This window comes from Lytechinus variegatus, chromosome 1, assembly GCF_018143015.1.
Source record: "Lytechinus variegatus isolate NC3 chromosome 1, Lvar_3.0, whole genome shotgun sequence".
NCBI lineage: Eukaryota > Metazoa > Echinodermata > Echinoidea > Temnopleuroida > Toxopneustidae > Lytechinus > Lytechinus variegatus.
Genome location: NC_054740.1, coordinates 30,095,814 through 30,116,992, shown reverse-complemented (window position 1 = coordinate 30,116,992; position 21,179 = coordinate 30,095,814). Strand labels below are relative to the sequence as shown.

Genomic DNA, 21,179 nt, shown 5'->3' with positions numbered 1-21,179 from the left:
CCGCTTTTCCGACAGCAGCATCAACACTAAATCTTAACTGAAGGTTATGTTTTTGAAATGACAGCATAACTTAGAAAGAATATGGACCTAGTTCATGAAACTTGGTCATAAGGTTAATCAAGTATTACTGAACATCCTCTCTTAGTTTCAGGTCACATGACCAAGGTCAAAGGTCATTTTAGGGTCAATAAACTAGACCATGTTGGGTAATCAACATCAAAATCTTAACCTAAGGTTAAGTGTTGGAAATGTCATAAATTAAAAAAATATATGGACCTAGTTCATGAAACTTGGACATAAGGTTAATCAAGTAGTACTTAACATTTTGCCTGAGTTTCAAGTCACATGACCAAGGTCAAAGGTCATTTAGGGTCAATGAACTTTGGCCAAGTTGGGGGTATCTGTTGAATTACCATCATAACTAAAAGTTTATGGATCTTATTCATGAAACTTGGACATTAAAGTAATCAAGTATCACTGAGCATCCTGTGGAAGTTTCAGGTCACATTATCAAGGTCAAAGGTCATTTAAGGTCATTGATTTTTTTTGCCATTTTGGAGGTACAGTAATTATTAGATTGCTGTCATAACTTTCAAAGTTTATAGATATCGTGTATAAAATTTGGATAGGGGTAATCAAGTATCAATGACAAAATGTCAATAAACGTATTATTGTATCATTATGTGAATGGTGTTTTTTGTGAATAATTATTTTATAGTTAAGTAGTTTCCAAAATCAGCACTGCTGCTATATTGAATCGCGCGATGCAGGTGAGACGGCCAGAGGCGCTCCACTTGTTTAGTTTTTCTATCCTTTTTTAGTTTGCCTTCCTCATGCTTGCATATTTGTCTGAAATCTTCCTTGCATTTTGATCAGCTTATTCACACCTGCCTTCCCAGGAAAAATACCTGAATAAAAGAATTTGTTAAGGCCTCAATATACCTGATAATTATAAAAAGTTGTACAGGCCTCAAAATATCTGGTAATTTATCTTCATGCATCCGTACACCTGCCTAAGACAGATTGGCCCGAATTCACAAAGGTGGTTTTGAAAACCAACTGTTGAATCCATGGTTTATGCAGATTTCCTGTATATAAATTATGCTTAATTAAGCGCGTATCGTCATATATTGCATATATTGCTGTCATAACTTTCAAAGTCTGTAGATATAGTGTATGAAATGTGGATATCAAGTATCACTGACAAGTTTTAGGTCACATAATCAAGGTCAAATATCAATGAACGTAGTATTGTATCATTATATGAAAGGTGTTATTTGTGAATAATTATTTTATAGTAGTTTTCAAAGTCAGCACTGCTGCCATATTGAATCGCGCGATGCAGGTGAGACTGCCAGAGGCATTCCACTTGTTCAATTTACTGTGTGCTCGATCATCATTGAATGATCTGGATTTTGGTCATGTGACATTGTTATGAAATTCATTATTACTATCAACTGGTCTCCGATGGAATATTGCTTTGATATAATTATCTCAAGACATAATAAAAAGGTCAAGAAATTTGAAATTGTTCAAGGTGTGATATGACCCACTCACCTATACCGTGTTTACACATTGACTCTGCTCGGGTGTTGAATCCGCGAGCCGGGTTGAACACTGCGAAGAAGGGATCAGAGATCGCGTTTATACGTACATATAAAAAGGCGAGTTCAACACGGCTCGCGGATCTCAAACGGAAGAAGAATTATGACGTCGCAAATTAAACGCGGGAAATTTGCGCGCAGTGACCTGGTCAAGAGAGTTCGACACGGCTTTCTGTTTACACACGAAAAAATTGCTGAGTCTGACTCGGCTCGCGGGTTGAAACCTACGATTTTGGCGGATCAAAAAAGCCGTGTTCGACACGGCTCGCGGATCACACTGATCGCGTTTACACAGCATAAAATTGCCGTGTTGAGCACGGCTCGCGTGTCGAACCCCCGAGCCGTGTCACTGTGTAAACACGGTACTAGTCACAATGGATTTGTTGATATTTGGAACTTTGCAAGGTCACACATTTTGATTTATTCTTAATCATCTGCTCCCTATATTTTTTTTTGTACTGTCTAGTTCATACCTGGAAGTAATCCTTTTATCATAGACAATTCTGAAGTCGATTTCGACTCCTGTCATCTCACACATGTACCTCTCAGTAATTCTTTTACATCAGATCCCCATGATATATTAAAATTAGCTTTCAGAAATTAAGAATATACTGCTTTTTTCTAGCAAGGGTTATTTCACTAAAATCAGTGTGAAAGCATGGTAAAGTGAGGAATGCGTGCCAGAGAAGTTCGCCGGGGAAAAATGAAGAGGCCAGTTTGAAAGGGGTATGAAAGGGAGCGAACTGTCATGGTGACTGCACACTTACCTCTACATCAGGGGAGTAGTTTATGAACGAAGCTTTCATGGTGCAGACTAGTTTGGCCTGACCTTTCTGTAATTTAGAATTTAATGACTTACATACATGTAGTATGATATAGGCCTACTGTAAAGAGGTATGAGGTTCTACACAAATCACTGAAATAATGGAATATGCAAACGAGCCACCCTACATATTGATTTAGAAATCATTATTTGTAGCGTTAACATGAGAATGGTCAGAAAATGGGGAAAATAACCCTCTTTAAAGGATTTTTTTCAGGTGACTCGCTCCTTTGATAATGTAGATTCAAGAATGATTTCAAATGAAAGTAAATGTTGGGTTATTTGGGGCTTGAGACAAATAGTACTTCATCATTGTGTTGTTTGAAGTGGTGTGCAAATTTTACATTGTGAAATGAAATTTATTTTTAGTGATTTCATCTGGGTCCACACCATGTAGGAGATGGATAACATTAGGAATATCCTGTATTACATTGCTACTGTAACCTAAAAAGCATCTTTACTTTAGTTACTCTTTTTTTCCAACCATGAAATTGATGGTTGCTCAATTTTTTTTCTAGATGTTAAATGTGATACTGATGGATAAGGACTGGAGGTGAGAGAAAAGGAGAGAGGAGGTGGGGGAAGCAGACAGAATTAAAAAATCAAGAGGATAATTACAAAAGAAATCGTAGGTGGAAAATACATGTAACATGAAGTTAATGAAAAAAAAGAGGGGAAAGATGGAGGGAACAAGGGAGGATGGACGAAGGTCAAAGAGAAGATCTGAGAAATGATTTGAGGGATGGGTTCAGGTTGATCATGGACCTATGGGTTGATAGAGTGATCAGGGAAGGATGGAAGATGAGAGAGTGAGAGAGGGATGGAAAAAGAAGAGAGATTAAAGGAATACAGAATGGAAGTTTTTAATGTCATATATTTTTTTTTCAGTGATAAACAATTTTGCAATTTGCTCCTAAATGCAAATGAATGAAATTTCACCTTTGTACTAACTTTGATTAAAAAAAACATCTAGGGTATTATTAATTTAAAAAATCTAATCTAAGTCTTGAAAAGTTAATTTTAATAGAATATGTAATATAGAAATGACATACTGTTAGTGTTACTTCTACCCTTTAAAAAATTGTTGCCTTAAAACAGTATACTGCGCTATAAATAATGTAAGTTTAATATTGAAATTTATCCCATATGTAAGATAAGAGAGTTGGGATCAGTTTTCATCTTTCTCTAATGAAGTGGATCAATATGAAATATGTACCAGTACCTTATCACCCTATTATGGACCCTATATTCAGGCGCTGCTATATATGTCCCCATTTATGGTATAGCACAATATCTATAATATTATACACAGCAAAATTAAGCACTGTTTGGATCATAAACGGCAAAGTATCCGTCTGATTCCTGAAAGGATTATAACACTGATATTATTTTTAATTGCTTGAAATCTACTTATATGATGATTGGTGTTATCTTGGAAGTTTTTTCACCACCTGTGTGTGCAGGAAATGGCCTTCTAACATGATTGTAAGGACATTATCTATTGATTTCTTTTCTATTTTCTGGGAGAGGAAGTGTTCGTTGTTTTTATGGAGGTAAACTGTTTCAGTCGTGTCACTTTGTTGGTAGCCGATACCAGGATATATTTTGCACAGACAGTACAGTATTAATGTGATTTAGGTTTATGTAGGCCTAGATTTCATACATATTCATGTTTATGAAATAACAATGTTGACAGTTACAATGCATCTATCTGTTTTTTCCAAAATATGTTTGGTATTGTATGCTTCCCCCATCCTGATGAGAATTTTGATTACCAAAAGGTTGAATTTGAGTTGTCATTTCTTTTAAGGAATTTCCATTTTTAAGAAAAAATAAATTATGTACCATGAAAAGAAACTACTTTTTTTTTAGAAATTACAATCTTTAATTCTTTTATGGAAGAGCCATGGTGTAGTGGTTCTGACTCTCGCCTTGAAAACAGAGGGTCATGTGTTCGAATCCCACCGCGGTCTAGCGTCCTTTGGCAGGGCGTTAATCCACACTGCCACTCTCGACCCAGGGGCTTAATGGGTACCCAGTAGGATGCGAAAGCCTTTGTAATACATGCCTAGGTTTTGAGTTTTGGAACTCTTGTTGGAATGCTTCCCAGGGAGTGGAGAAGTGCATACATGTGCATTGTATGCAGGCATGCAAGGATCCGATGACAGGGGTAATACTATGCTGTAAAGCGCTTTGGGCCATTATTGGAAAAGCGCTATATAAAAGATAGCTATCATTATTATTATTAGTATGAAAGTCATAGACTCCCTCTTTCCCTCCTTTCCTCTTTTTGTTCCTTTCCCCTCTCTACTTCCCTACCCCCTCCCCTACCTCTATATAACCCTCTTCTCACCACTCCCTTTACCCCATCATTGTCTCCTGTCCCTGTTTTTTCTCCTTCCCCCCTCCTCACTCTCCTTTTAGTCGTAATCAGACTGCATAGCGTTGAAAGAAGGTAGACTAGTGGCGTTGATTCGTAGACTAGTATGTATGTAGGGAAATGTTCTAATTAACACATTACAACACAAGATTAAACCCGTGGGTAATGCTTCAAGTTGCTTCTGACTTAGAATCACGTTAGTTCCCTCGTTAGTTCCCTTGGAGTCGGTTGAATTAGATCACGTTTTATGGCTTGGAACGAGGGGATGATGCTATAACAGAGAGGTTAAAGTGTTTGTGGACTCTACTGGTCATGAAGCTGTAAAGGTGGGCATAAACTTGGACTTTATGGAGAGGAGATTAACCTGTATGGAGGTATAGACTTTAGTCTGTAATTAGTAAACTTGATTATGTTTTTGTTGTGCTTTGTACATAACCTTAGCTGGGGAGGGGGGGCACTGGACTATATCGTTCTACTTAACAGAAAAAAGTCTATAAAGAGAAAAGGGTGCTGTTAAAAATGTCCAGGTGCCATGCGTAGTGGTCTAAGGTGCCTAGACACGAAACATGAAAGTACAGGGTTTGAGATACCTGGCCATGATGCACTTGAGCAAAGTGTGATTAAGATATTGCTTCACACAAGAGAAACCGGCATTTCTGGGGGTGTTTTATGATGCATCTGTACGGTTTTGTAGTTGAGTGGTCCCATTTATTTCATAGCTGCTTGCAGAGATGCAGTTGAGATGCCAAAATGTGTATGAAATATATTTTATTTGTGCTGGAGTAAAAGCATTGTATGTTTATTACTGCTGTCTGCTGAGAGTAAATGATTTAAAAAAAAGATTTATTTGACATGATTTAAGTTTTAGGGGCCTTATAGTATATTGCCAAAGTGTCTAGGTGAATTGACTTTTCAATTTATGTATTATGTTACTCACTACATGTAAGTCACCATTTTTCAGCAAAAATAATTGAAAACAAGATGAAGTTTTTAGTTAACTCCAGAAAATGAAATTAACATTTTCACTCCTTTTTTTTAAAGTTTAAAGTAATGATAATTTTCATACACAAAAATTAAAACAATGTAGACCACCTATGAACGCTTTTTGTTGTTTGTTGCATTGTGAACTTTGCTGCACCTCTCAATGAAAGGATGCACATTAAGCCTACAGTTGCTCCACTGACAAGTTGACATCCTTTATAGATAATGTGGCCCTGTTGCTTTCAGATGACATGCAGCATTATTCCATTATGAATTAATGAACCTAAAATTTCAGAATTCTCATTTTTGTTTTTCCAAGATTTATGGAAAAGGGTCCAGTTGCTTCAACAATGCAATTAATGCCTCTTGGCTTTTTTTTTAAGTTTCCCCTTTCATTTTCATTATAACTTTTGCTTGTTAATAATTTAGTAAATTTTGTATTATGTATATTGTTTAATCAAGAATGAAATAAATGTGAATTGAATTGAATGTCTGTTTTGGAGGTTTTGGTTTTAACTTGTCATAGTGCAATATAATTTTGTACACATGTATCTATTGTCTCTTTTGAAGAAATCTGTTTTGAAGAGCATTGATAATAACTGAAAAGGGCAATGATTTTTCAATTAGTACAATGTTACCTATAATTCTTTTGTTTTTAGTGTGATTTCACTTTTGTATAGTGTTTTTGTATTGAATTCATCTAAATTTAAAATCCAATTAACACCGATTTATATTACATGTATTTAGGACATGATTCTTTATAATTAATAATGATTCAACCTTCAATGGTTTGTCCGTGTATCTGAAATAGCCTGTTCATGGACCTTTTGTTCATTAAAATCCAGTAATAAGTATCATTGTTATGCAGGAAAATACATTGTTATTCATTATTTTTGCACAGTATCTGAATACATGCCTGTTCATTTCCTATGACAAAGCAAAGTCTGAAAATGGAATATCTTTGAAAGCAGGCAATCTAATGAGGAAACTTCTAATAATGTCAGAATGTCATTTACGCATGAGTAACATACAGAGAGCAGTGGGACATGCAGTTTGTATGCTACATTGGGTTCAGTTTCAAAGAGTTGAGGTATTCAAAAGTAATCTGTAAATGAACCTTATTTATTCCATGTTGAATTAATTGTTTCTTATTTTTATACTGGCACCTTTGTTTTATTCGAATGTTTCATGTGAAATCGATTTTAGGTATATAATTTTATATCCTTTGATTTACTAATTGAATTCAAGACGTTTGGCATTAGATTCAAATCCACAATGTAAATGTAAATCTTATGATTTTGCTAGTTAGTATTCACAACCAATCTGGATTTATGTTAAATCCCTGAAAAAAAATAGTGTGACTCTTCATGATATTTTCCTTGAAGTCAGACAGAGGTGTCAAAAAAGTGAATTTATATCCTTCTGATTTGTCCTCAAATTCTGTGTGAAAATATTGGATTTGATCACTGATTTTTTTTTCTCTAATTCTGTTTCTTTTTTTCTTTGAATTGATATCTAGGGCATAAAACAACCTGAGTACTTTGGGTTTATCTGTCGGGAGAAGTCTTCAAGCCTCAACTACATGTGCTATGTTTTCAAGTGCCAGAGTGAATCCGTGGTAAGTCCTCTATCTCACACCAAACGATTCACACCTTATTTCCATGCAAAGAAAATAAACTTTACAGTAATTTTTGTGTGAAAGTCAAGAAATTTCACTAGGTTATTTTCAAGAGTCAGTTATATACATGTAGGTTTCCTTTTACCAGTACCTTTAATTAAGGTAGATAAGATATCTGCACTATTTGGTTCACAGGACACAAACTCGTTGATGCACCATTTGTAACAGCAACAGCTACAACTTAACCTCAGGCAACCATTTATGCTCTGTAAATTTCTTAGCTTAAGAATTGATATAAAAATATCATAGTAGGGGACTTATCCAGAATGAGGCGACAAATTTCATTCCAATAGAAAGACAAAAATCACATTATTTTGGATATTTACCCCAAAAAATATTCATTTAAAACCATAATCTATTGTGTTTGTGAATGCATAAGTTGAATCTGTTCACAGATGTATCCATCCATGGGCTATTAAAAGTTCCTTGTCTATTCTGTTAGTATTAACATTGACTTGACATAATTTCTTTTTAAAATTGGTGTGTATCGCCTACTCTTAAATAATCACTAGCAGATCTCTACTTTGACACAATCAACTGGCATACTCAGCAGGAACTTGCTCTGCCAGTCTCGTGTTTTGTTGTGTGTGAGATTTATACCATTACACTCATTTTATATCAAGTCTGGTAATATGCACAAAACTAATTTACATGAAAACCAAATGGAGTACAGGAGTAGGTCTTTAATGATGTGGCAGATCAATCATCATTAATGATGTAATCTGTGTAAACAAAGAATGCTTGCTTTGAAGGCCCTCTCTCCAAGCATGTCTAATGAGCATAGAAAATGATTTAAAGAAAAATTTTAAAAAATATTATAATGTTTGCTGTGAGATTGTCGGGTAGAAAAATATAACGGCAGGTGTCAATATGCACCTGATGGTGCATGTATTGTATTATTGTTTATGAAGAACATGCATTGATTGGTGTAATATTCATGTATTCATAGAGAATATTTTTATGGCGATTTACATACAGATTTTAGATTCTGAAAATGCACCTCAGCCTGTTTTGATTTTGGGAGTAAATTCTCCACAAAGTGCATTATACTATTCCAAATAAGTACTATCTTTACGTTTAAGCACTAAACATTAATGATGTGGGGTATATAGTGAAAATTTTTTTTTATAGGATGAATTTATCTTTTTGCAATTTTTATGGGATGTTCAGTCAAAGTGTGATATCTATTTATTTGTTGGCTTTAATTAAGGGTAATGTTTTTTCAGGTATAGGAAACAATATTCACTTTGTCAATTTGGAAATTCATCTTATTTCACTCTGATATGGCCCCAGAATTTATGCGAGCAGTTGGCATCAGCTTTTGAATAATGTACGTAACAATCTATAGATAATTATCAAATGAGTATGATATTTGCTATTGAGAAAAAGCCCCATTACTCTGGGAAAGACATACATGTAGTGTGTAGATCTGATCCTTGGAGACTGGGAAAGTCTTTAAAGATAATAACTAGTTTGATTTTCTTTGGAGTCTTGGCTAGTCTCATCACCAGAGATGTGGTGGAAGGGGCCTAGGGGGGGGGGGGGCTGTAGGCTACCAACCTTTCTTGAGTTTGACTTCAGGCTATTAAGAAATACCCTATGGAAACTATTACCCCTTTCATAAACCCCATTAAAATGAATTAGGCGGCTAATAGCAGCATAATTTGGTCGTAAAATTGGAGGAGGACAAGAGTTATCCGCATTACTCTGATGCTGCTATTATCCGCATAATAGCAGCATCGGGATAAGATTTTGAGTTTATGAACGCATTTCCAAATAATGCGGATAATTGCCATGGTGCGGTCACAAGGTCACCCTTTTCCAACACAACCGCATCGGAGGGGGCGTGTCCAGTTGTCATGGCGATTATCCGCCTTTTTCAGGACGGGCGCTCGTAAAAATAATGCGGCTTATTTTCGGAGTTTATGAACGCAATTTTTATTGAATTATCCGCATTACTCTTAGGCGGCTAATTGGAGGATAGGTTTATGAAAAAGGTATATATTATCCCATATTTGGTATTATTAGATTCAACTTCAAGTCCAATGTTGGTATTACATGTAGTTATTCTGTTAGTGATCTTATACCCCTTTCATAAACCCAATTAAAATGAATTAGGCGGCTAATAGCAGCATAATTTGGTCGTAAAATTGGAGGAGGACAAGAGTTATCCGCATTACTCTGATGCTGCTATTATCCGCATAATAGCGGCATCGGGATAAGATTTTGAGTTTATGAACGCATTTCCAAATAATGCGGATAATTGCCATGGTGCGGTCACAAGGTCACCCTTTTCCAACACAACTGCATCGGAGGGGGCGTGTCCAGTTGTCATGGCGATTATCTGCCTTTTTCAGGACGGGCGCTCGTAAAAATAATGCGGCTTATTTTCGGAGTTTATGAACGCAATTTTATTGAATTATCTGCATTACTCTTAGGCGGCTAATTGGAGGATAGGTTTATGAAAAGGGTATTAGAGGTTGATTTTACCTGCTTATTCAAGGTCCAACAGGCAACACCAATTATGAACTTGATAACAATCACATTATTGAAAGTCCAACACCTGTAGTGGTGTCAATCAAAGCACTATTTTTATGACTAGTTCGGTGCAGTGTACTTGATGCACCAATAACTATTTAACACCAGTTTCTCACACCAAACCAAAAATTACCCAAGACCTACGGTATTTCAAGCTTGTGTAACTTGTCTACATCACAAACATCCATCTGTGAAGGTTACATCATGACCTAGTTATTATCATTGCTAGGTCATGTGATATCGATTGAGATGATGGATAGCATCACCAGTATCATCTGGTTACTGGTCACTGGTATCATGAGATGGTATGAAAACCTTGCCCATGTAATAATATAGCATCTTATGCAAGTGAGAGAGATGAACTCGTTCAGACTGTGGTTCAATAGGAGCTGACATTTTCTTCTGATCTTTTCTTTAATAACCTACTGTTCACACCTGTCCTTGCGGTCAGAAATCTTGGCCGCGGAAAGAATATGCAAATTGTGTCTATGGGAAATGTGCACCGCTGCTACAATCGTGAATGGCACGCCGCACATTTATCACACAATAGGTGGTTTCAGACCGCCTCGAAGTTCGTCACTTCCAGGTATTCTCTGTTCGGGAAATTTACCCTGATCAGAAAATACCAGGTATTTTGGTCATGCGAAAGCAAACTACGCGGAATTTCCCTGAAAGAAAATACCCACTAATTAGTAGGTACTTGGCGAAATTACGAGAACTTTCGCGGGGATTTTTCCAAGGTCGCAGGTATTTTGGCAATGTGAAAGCAATTTTCGGGAACTTTTAGCCCAGCGTGTCGCTAGGCGCGGGAGCTGTGGGTGGCTGTTGGGCTGGTGATTTTGAATCTCGCGCCTTGCCTGCTTATCAGACCATACTGCTTGTAACTTCAGGAACTTATCCCGAAGGGTATGTTTCGGGGCGGTGTGAATGCATTAATAATTAATGGGTATTTTTCAGCCTAAAAAGTTCTCGTAATTTAATGGGGATTCTTGTGATCGAGGCAGTTTGATACCACCTATAGTGCATGTAGGTATTCAGTAAAAACAGCTGTGCTTCATTGATTCCCACCTAAGATCACTCTCTCCTCCAAAGTTTTCTCTGAACCTCTCATTTGAAGAGAGAGGAAAAAGAAAGAGAGAGGGGGAGTTCTAGATTGGAGGAGAAGTTTTGGTTGTGTTTAGGCTTCCCATGAGGAGACAGAATCAGCGTTTTCAAATGCCATTTCAGATCGCTGATCGCAAACGTTCAAGGAGTGCTGTTTATGCTTTGTTTTTCAGAGGTAAAATCACGATTTGCAGCTGGCTTTGCATCGTAATTTCCGTTGAGCAGGAAAGCAAAGTCAAATCAGAAGCACCAGTTCTTGAAAAAAAAATTCAGAGTGTTGTTATGGTCATTTATTATTTAAACTTCAAACAATTTCCGATCTTTCAGTAATTGCATGGAGCTACTTGACATAGCCATAGGATTTTCCACCATGGTGAGGATAGTAATGAGAAAAAATAAACAATATTGAAGTATACGTAAGAAAATAATAATAATCTATCTGTTCATGCTACTTTGGCTTCTGGCTCAGCGATGTCTCTCCACCATAACTCATGTTCCGGAATCATACATCATGATGACAAATAATAGATGAGTAGTAATAGTGATAGTACTTAATTGTACATTGGTCATGATTAGAACCAAGGAGAGGAATGGTGATTCTGTGGAGGTAAGCCCCTGTTAAGACCCATGCAACTTTATTTGCCCGCGGATTTTCATCTCACTGGAAATATGTACCAAATGATGTCATTCAAACACATTTGCGATTGTGGTTCTGTTTATACTCCCCTAGAAACCCTAATTCTGGTCAAACAACGTTTTGAAACATACAGGGTACCTTTTTGTAAGTTTACGATCAGCGTTCTGAAACATTGTTTAAATGAAAGAAGCATGGACGAAACCATGTTTTGGACTAATTATGTATGAAATTGTTGATTCTGGGCTAAAAAGTAGAAGCATAAACATGCCCTTTAAGAGGCAGGGGGATTCTCCTCCATGCACTCAGACAATAGTCTGAACCTAGGGAGTGAGAGAGGAGATTAAAGGAGAATGGGATGAGATGGGCGATAGAGGAGACAAGGTGAGAGGGAGGAAGGAGGGATGGATGGGTGCCAATCATGACAATGAATAGAATCACCATTACCATCACCCAGCTTTACAAAATCACCTTCTACTGTACAAGATGACATGAGTATCATTGGTGATTAGCTTGTGATGAAATCGTCGCACGCACCATGAACGTCCTCTCTGTGCATTTCGATGCGAAAGTTACTTTTGCAGAAAATGCATTTTAATTTTTTTTTTTAACCAGCAATAAGTGCACCCAAAAGGAGAGCAAATTATTTACCAGTGTCTTCGTTAAAAAGTTGAGGTTCCAAAGTTTCATCCCGTATCTTTATATTTTCTTGAAGTTAATTATTTACGCCACAGTGGGCAACGTAACAGAGAGGACGGTTCGTGGAATATATACAGTGCGCTTAACTTTCGCTTCGAAGTGCGCAGAGAGGATGGTTCGTGGTGCGTGCGCCGAAATAATCTGTGCTTATAATACAAGACCAAGTAATCACGTTTGCAGGGAGAAGAGGTTAAGTGTGAAATGAAGGATGAAAGATCGCTAAAATTATTAAATAAACCATTATAATATTTTGTCACATTTTCCTCTCCCTAAATTGTACCCTGATGTTCCATGCACACAAGGTTGTTGGAAAGTGCACCCTTTTTCCTGAAATAGGCAGTTTTGATACCCTGTACAAGTTGCCCAATCAATTCCCTCCCCCTCCCTCCGACCAAGTGACAATTTATCTTCATTTATTTCTAGAAAGTGCTATTACGCCTACATGATCATAAAAAAATCTGGTATTTGTGCGTGTGAAAGCAAAGGATTTGTATCGTCCCAAAAAGAAATATGCATGCACGATACTTTTCAAAATTACAAGATAGTTGCAGGGATTTTTCCAAGCTGTGGCAAGGTGTTTGCAGTGTGAAAGCAAATTATAAAAACCTTTGATGTGAGCCATGAAGAATATCCGTTCCGATGCAAATAGCTGCAAAAGTCTGTTTGCAGGTTCAAGACTATAAGAACTTTCTTTTTCAGGCAGGTGGGAAATGTACAAAATAATTTCTTTTCATATTTTGAGACTTTTGGTCTGTTTCATACTATAAAGAAATACTATCATAATAGATTTGCAATTATGGTAAAAACAGAAATATTGATTGGCTGTTGAGCCCAGTTACTATTGTAGCAACCATGAAGACAATGTTACCATTATCTTTTATGTGAAACAGACTTTTTCGTATCAGGATACACCTAATGATAAATAAAGTCAGGGGCATGTGCTGCAATTCATTATTTGGGTTGTAGGGAAGTTATCAATTATTACTGATACCATAGCAACAGTCATCTCAGTCTACTTTGCCTCATGTTCTAAGGCCTTTGAGTATGGGTTGTCTTGTCGTAATTTATGCTTCATGGTACACTATGCAATGATACATTGTCTTGCCATGGTAACCTTTAAGCCATAAGGGAACAAGGCGACCAAAATAATTTTGTTCACACCTGTTTCCGAGAAAATTTGTTCATCTTCCCTTGCTTGTGTGGGCCTATTGGTCAACATACTCTACTGCTTTATAAATGAAAATTAAGATCAATATTTCAGTTTCAGTTTTACATTCTTTAGACAATAGTTTTTTTATTCATCATTTGAGAAGCTACAAAATTGAATAGGACTATAGCCTGACAGGGTAACCTTTTTTTTTTTTTTTACTTATTTGACCTTTTATAATAGAAATGACCTTTCAAATTTAAGTCTATAAAAAAGTAGGTCTAGTACAGAGTACAGAAATGTCAGTTTATGGTTATTATATGAATTTGGAAATCAATTCTATTTACTGTGATAAAGAATATTTTCATTTGAAACCTTTTCTTGAAAATGTGTTAAATATTAAAGAAAATTTGTTTTATCAGTGCAAAATATGTACACATATAATGTTCATGTAGGCCCATTTTTTGTCTGGCCCACCAGTGATGAAGGCGAGACTAAGGGATCCAAATGTCGTCCGTCTGTCTGTCCGTTACAAACATTATGACACATAACTCCGCAAACATTTGTCACTTTTCAACCAAACTTGAATGATAGATGTACTTAGGGGACTTGCATGTAATGCTGCTGTTGGGGTCACATGATAAGGTCAAATGTCATTTTCAGGTCAGCGTTAAAGGTTACGTGCAAGACTCTCTTATGATACATAACTCCGCAACTGTACGTCACTTTTCAACCAAACTTGCATGATAGATGTACTTAGTGGACCTGCATGTTATGTTGCAGGTTATGTTAAGTTTAAAGGTAATTTTCAGGTCAATGTTAAAGTTTACTAGTACATGTAAGACTCTCTTATGATTTATAACTGCAACCGTAAGACACTTTTCACCCAAATTGGGTTGTAGATGTATTCAGGAGACCTGCATGTTATGTCTCAGTCAGAGGTCACATAGTAAGGTAAAAGGTCATTTTCGGGTAAACGAGTTTACATGCAAGACTCTTATGACACAGTTTACGTGCAAGACTCTTATGATAAATGTTATTCCATCCAATATATTACAATGAACTTTTGATACAATTCTTTTGTGTTCCCTCCCAAATCACAATATTTCTGGTTACTTTCACAAGTGGGCAAGATACATCACTCATGCCTTGCTTTTGTAATACCTTTTTTTTTTTTTACTGTTTCTGTCTTTTTGCATCTGCAGGTTGAATGTATAATGAACACATTGAGACAGGCTTTTAATGCAGCTCTTCATCACAACAAACTACACATTATCTGTGAAACCTGCCCCATGCACAAACTACACAAGTTCTGCCAAGAAGTAGAAGGTAAGTTTGTACAAGTTCTGACAAAATTAAACTGGCCATGATGGTAACGGTCAGAAACCAATGTGCTCATCCGTACCTACCTAGCTCTATCCAAGGTAACACATGTACACCAGGGAATTTTTTATTTTTATTTTATTGTCTTCTTTACACAGGGTAATACACAAGAATACTTGTGTATAATAATTCATGCTTGCTCCTCCCAGTCTTTCAGTTATAGGGACATGTTTTTACAGAAATTCACTTCCAGAATAGTTTGATTCACCTCAAAGTAGAATTGATTTAGTATTCATCTATTTCCTCTCCAACCATCCCCAAAAGATGAGCCTCTAGTGCATGGCGATATGTCTCATTTTTACTCCCATGCTACTCTCAAGTGTTATTCTGAGCTTGAAGTCTTAAAAAGATGTTATATAGTGTGTCCCAGAAAAAACGAAACCGAGATTAAGCGATGATTTTTCATAACTTAATCACAAATACAGTAGACAAATGACCTACCATTGTAAAGCTTGAAATCTCTTTCATCTGAAATTACTTAGATCATTTTTCATTCACGAATAAGTGAGCAAAAACAATTTGAAGAGGGGATACCAAAAAGTCATTTGGCGGGCTATATCTGGGTTTAATGCGTGAATGAAAAATAATCTAAGTAATTTCAGTTGAAAGAGGAGATTTTAAGCTTTACAATGGTAGGTCATTTGTCTATTGTATTTGTGATTAAGTTATGATAAATCATCGATAAATCTCGGTTTTGTTTTTTGTTGGACGCACTGTATATGTTGTCTCTTCACTCCAGATATCCAAATGCTGTAATGCTCCACAAATGAATCGTAATAGAATGATGAAAGAAATGGCTACATATTGGTGTAATGTATAAGTAACGCTGTGCACCAGAGGTATAAATGATATAATAGCTTTTGCAAATAACATTCTACATCATGCTGATTTTTCAGTGGTGTAATATATTCATTATATGTGCCCTCAAATGCTTCCATCATTTTAAATTTTATATTATGGTTCGGTAACTAGTAACTCATAGAGAAGTTTACAAATAATGGATTCATAATTACTAAATAATAAAGCAATATATGAAATTAAAATAATCATGAAATAATTTTACCTCAAAATTATTTTAGAGTGTGGTTTAGCCCGTCATAGGGGGAATGATAATTACTAATTAGTATGCATCTAGCATTAACTAAATTTACCATTAACAATGGTGGGACCCAGATAAAAATAAAGCTATCCCATAGTTATTGACTTGTAATAGATATTGGATAGTTAGCTAGCTAGATAGTAAAAGTGTAGGACATGTAGTGTAGGTTTTCCACCTCTCTAACATTCCCACTCACCTCTTATGATTATAAATTATTTTGGGATTGTGGTTTGGATATTGAGAAGATCAATTGAATTATAAATAAGGTATGCATGGTGGTTTATAGAAATGTTTTAAAGAGGAAAAACTTCTTTAGCTGTGAATGATGAATTTGCATGATTAAGAGAGTAGCCCAATATTGTAGAGATTATTATCTTGTAAGGAAATTCTTGTCAAAACCTGGATAATGTATGCATATTATTTGAGGAATATGATTTGGGGATATCTTTTAACACTTTGAGGATAGGGAGGTGAAGTTGAGAGTGTAAGGATGGGCAGATACTGGTGTGAAGTGAGTGGGTGTGCAACTGATTGGTGTGAATACCAATCTAAGGGGGGGGGGGGTGAAGATGAAAATAGAATAGAGTGGGATGAAGGTAGAGGGAGGGAGGAGAAGGGAAGGGAGGTGGAGGGATTTAGGAGAAGAGAAAGAGTGGGGGGGGGGGGAGGGAGGGAAAGGGAAGGGAGTAGTATTTGAAGGAAGGTGGAGGGAGGGGAAGAGAAGGATGGTGGAGAGATGCAGGGGAGGTGAAGGGAGAGGATGGGGAGGGAGGGAGGAGCTAACTGCCTTAAAATAAAATCTTAATTCTTTGGTTTTGCTTGTCAGTTTGTATTTTGATCAGAGTTTGTATCTACATGTACCGGAAAATGGTAAATTCATTATTTTCAACTGAACCTGTATATATGCGGGCTGGGATCTATGGAAAATGCATAAAATATACCAAAATTAGCCAGTCTCCAAAGGGGTAAACAAGAGTATCTACCCGGCTTTATGATCTTTGTCATTTTATATCCAATCAAAAACTTTGTTAGCTCTGACTAACTCCAGTTTCATTTTGTGTGATTAATTGATATTCAATGTTCCATTTCCTGAATAATGCATATATGCTCTAAGAGTAATCAAACACAGTTATCTAAAATCAATAGAAACGAAGAATATGAGAAAAACCCACGACAACAGGAGATTAAGATTTGACTTAATGTAAATTTCAATTTGTTTTATTAAAGAAAGCCATGATCTTGGAGATTGCATTATTGGTGCCAGGATTCTGCATTAGGAAATAGGTTTCTTTACCCTCCAAATAATAGCTCTGAAGCTCATGCTCATTTTTGTTCATTTTTCTACTCGCGTTTTTTTTTACTGAAATGAAAGAAAAGTTATGGGGGGGTATCTTCAAAGGGGAAGACCACCCTAACAAAAAAGTTGTTTAGAATAGAATGTGAAAAAGGTCAGGCGAATACAGAATTTGAATATTTAGAACACCAACAATTCATATAAAATTAGCTCTATTTTTCATTCGGTTCAATGCCAACTCATCTACTATCATTTGGTCGTCTACCATCAGTTCGTTCAATATCCACATGGTTAGATTGCCATTTCATCCACTCACCATTTCATCTAATAACCAGTTGGTCCTATAGCCATTTAGTCAATACCATTTGGTCTAATTAGACTAAGTGTTTATTGGGCAAAATAAGTGAAAAGTAAACAAATATTGGACCAACTGGTTATAGCATTAGACTAAATGAAGGTAGACCATGTGGTGAGTGGACAAGATGGCAGTGGACAAATTGGCAATTTACTGTTTTGGAGACTACTATCAATCAGCATGATCACGAACCAATCTCCAATACTGTCTGTTTGGCCATGGACTGAGAGTAGGTAGGTCCAAGCTCCTTGGTCCATGGTTGGCCCATTGCAGAAAACTCTCTTTCATTACAAGTTAAAACTTTGTCCTCAATGGTAAAAACCTTAGAAACAGGGCTCACAAAAAACATGGTTCTCTGGTAGTAAACATTGATTGAATAGGGCCCATGAACCAATACAGAATCATGCATATCAAGGTGGATAAATTATATCCCTTGTATTGTAGAATGAAGGAAGCAACTAATAGAATCAGATCAGTGATAGGAGTCTGGTTGAGAGGGGAATCACTGTTGATTTGATCATCAGACAGACACACACCAAGGAAGTCATCAATTAGTTTTAATCTTGTAATCCACTGATGAAGTAAATCATGTAAAGAGACCTCAGAGAGCTTTCACATTGGTGTTTAATACACTTAACTTTAACTATGGGCAACTTTAGGATTCACTGATAATGAAGTAAATCATGTAAAGAGACCTCAGAGAGCTTTCACATTGGTGTTTAATACACTTAACTGTGGGCAACTTTAGAATTCACTGATAATGAAGTAAATCATGTAAAGAGACCTCAGAGAGCTTTCACATTGGTGTTTAATACACTTAACTATGGGCAACTTTAGAATTCACTGATAATGAAGTAAATCATGTAAAGAGACCTCAGAGAGCTTTCACATTGGTCTTTAATACAACTATGTGCAACTTTAGAATTCACTGGTAATGAAGTAAATCATGTAAAGAGACCTCAGAGAGCTTTCACATTGGTGTTTAATACACTTAACTATGGGCAACTTTAGAATTCACTGTTAATGAAGTAAATCATGTAAAGAGACCTCAGAGGGCTTTCACATTGGTGTTTAATACACTTAACTGTGGGCAACTTTAGAATTCACTGATAATGAAGTAAATCATGTAAAGACACCTCAGAGAGCTTTCACATTGGTGTTTAATACACTTAACTATGGGCAACTTTAGAATTCACTGATAATGAAGTAAATCATGTAAACAGACATCAGAGCTTTCACATCTAAATCTGTGTAATTATCAATTTTCATCATTCAATTTCGCTTATAATTTGAGAAATATATTGTTACAATACTGCAACAAATAACAATGACAATTTAGTTTTAAATTTGATTTTTTTTTAATTACAGGAAATATGTATGTAAATTAATAAAAAAAAAATCAAACAAAATATCTTACATCTCTTGAAGTGCTGGTTTTAATACAAAGTTATGATCCAGATAAAATCGAAGTTGGCTGGGCGAAAATCCCTTAAATTAAAGTTTAAAATGATGGCGATGATGAAACTGATGTTGAAGCACAATGAATAACAAGAGTCACTGTAACGAGTTGAAATGTATGTGAAGATGTTGATGATGATTAACAGTCAATTTCAGCAATCCATGGGTTGAAAAGCATTCATTAAAACAGGTTGTTGATCTCGATGAGAACTGAGAATTCCTCTCTCAAAGTAACTGCAAACAGTGCATTGATGACGTGCAAATAATTCCACAGAAGATAAATATTCCAGGTGGAAATAAACTCTTCTCTGACATAAAGTCTGGTGTGAAACTCTAAGTTCTGATCTGATATGATGTGATGTGATGATCTCCCTGAAGAAACTGCCAGCTTATATACAAATTATTCACTATTCTAGAAGCTTCTAGTATTGTCTACACAAAGAACATTCTCCTTCTTTCTGGAGTAATCAAATTCTAAAAGACTCTTGAATGACCTCAGTGAAATTAACAATTGTAAACAACATCGCTAATGCTATTGTTCATTTCCACTACCACTGGGAATCTTATTGTGTAGCAATCTCTATTCAGAAGTAACAAAATTCCTCAGCCTATTAAGGAACATGCCTAGCAAAGCTTTAGTGAGACATTCTGGAATGTTCTTAATCATTCTATGCTATGAATAACCTAAAAGAGAAAATAACTAAATAAAATGAATGTAATTGCTCTTACAATTCTTATATATAACAATATTTCTTTCCAAAGAGAGAATTTACCATGTAATATGAACTTGTTGATTATGAAAAATTATTCACTTACACTTCAGATAATTCTTTGTCTAAATGTAACGATCATTGACTTGTGGGAGCTCATATTATGCGCACAGAGCTGGACGGCCCTTGCTAGCTTGGTTCAGTTGTACTTACCGACAAATAAGCAATAAAAAGCATGTTATAAGCTTATGAGATTGATTAGGGTCCTATTTTAATAAATATTGTCTCAGGTATAAGTTATTTGCCTATTTGTTACCACTACACAATGAATTTATATTTAATTTAACGGTAGGTACATCCAAGGAGCTTTAAACAGTTTGAAGCTCCTTGGTATATCATGAGCCCAACAACAGGCGGAACATGCTTTTCCCTGTCAGAATGACAAGACATCTATAGATAAGAAGCGGTATTTGTAATGTGAACCATTTCTTAATGCCAGGCTGGGATCAAACTGTCCTATTCATTACACAATACAGACACCGTGTTTACAAAGTGACTTGGCTCAGGGGTTTGACGTGCGAGCTGTGCTCAACACGGCAATGTGATCGCATTTATACTGAAACAAAAAGGGCGAGTTTGACACGTCCTGCGGATCTTTGTGTTGAATACTGTCTGCTTGGACTGCATCATGAAGAAGCAACCTTTTACTACAATACATACATATAGGATTTAACAAATATAAGTCCTTTGGAATTGAGCTGTAGATTTGAGGAATTTATTTGAGAAGGGAGGAGAAGATAGTTGAAAGAAAAAGGAAAATATGAAAGATGGAGATGTTCAAAGAGGAGAAAGAAAGGGATGGAAGCCAAAAGGGTGGAGCCAGAAAAGAGAAAAGAGGTGGGAAATGAATGGGAATAAGGGTGAGGATTTTAAAATATAAATATAAATAAATAAGTGACAAAGAGAAAAGTATAGTGAATGAAGGGAAATGGATAGGAAAGGGAAAACAGGCTGAAAAAGAAATCAGTGGTATAGAAAAAATGATAAAGAGAAGGAGAAGGGGATAATGAGAAGAAGGGGGGGGGGGGGGTGTGAGGAGAGTTGGGAAATGAAAACAGGGAAAAAATAGGTTGGAGAGCAGAGAAGATTTGATTAGGGGCCAATAAAGGTCCTTATACACAACTCTTTGAACTGACTAGTCATTGGTTTATGTATCAAAGTAATTAGTCTTTTTTTTACAGAGAATTAAGTCATAAACACCACAATCTTGATTTGAAAAAAAGAAAAGAAAA

At 36.1% G+C, this 21,179-nt stretch overlaps 1 protein-coding gene across 5 annotated transcripts in view; it reads left to right on the top strand.

Moving 5' to 3' along the window:
* Positions 1–21,179, top strand: part of LOC121410878 (TBC1 domain family member 1-like) — a 70,795-nt gene that overhangs the window by 22,650 nt on the left and 26,966 nt on the right. For 3 of the 5 annotated variants that reach the window (XM_041603234.1, XM_041603251.1, XM_041603243.1), the window contains exons 3-4: positions 7,308–7,406; positions 14,794–14,917. In XM_041603234.1, the coding sequence (XP_041459168.1) occupies positions 7,308–7,406; positions 14,794–14,917 (223 nt within the window). Of the gene's footprint in view, positions 1–3,744; positions 3,913–5,076; positions 5,182–7,307; positions 7,407–14,793; positions 14,918–21,179 lie in introns of those variants that run through there. The other 2 variants (XM_041603267.1, XM_041603258.1) reach the window with 2 other exon arrangements.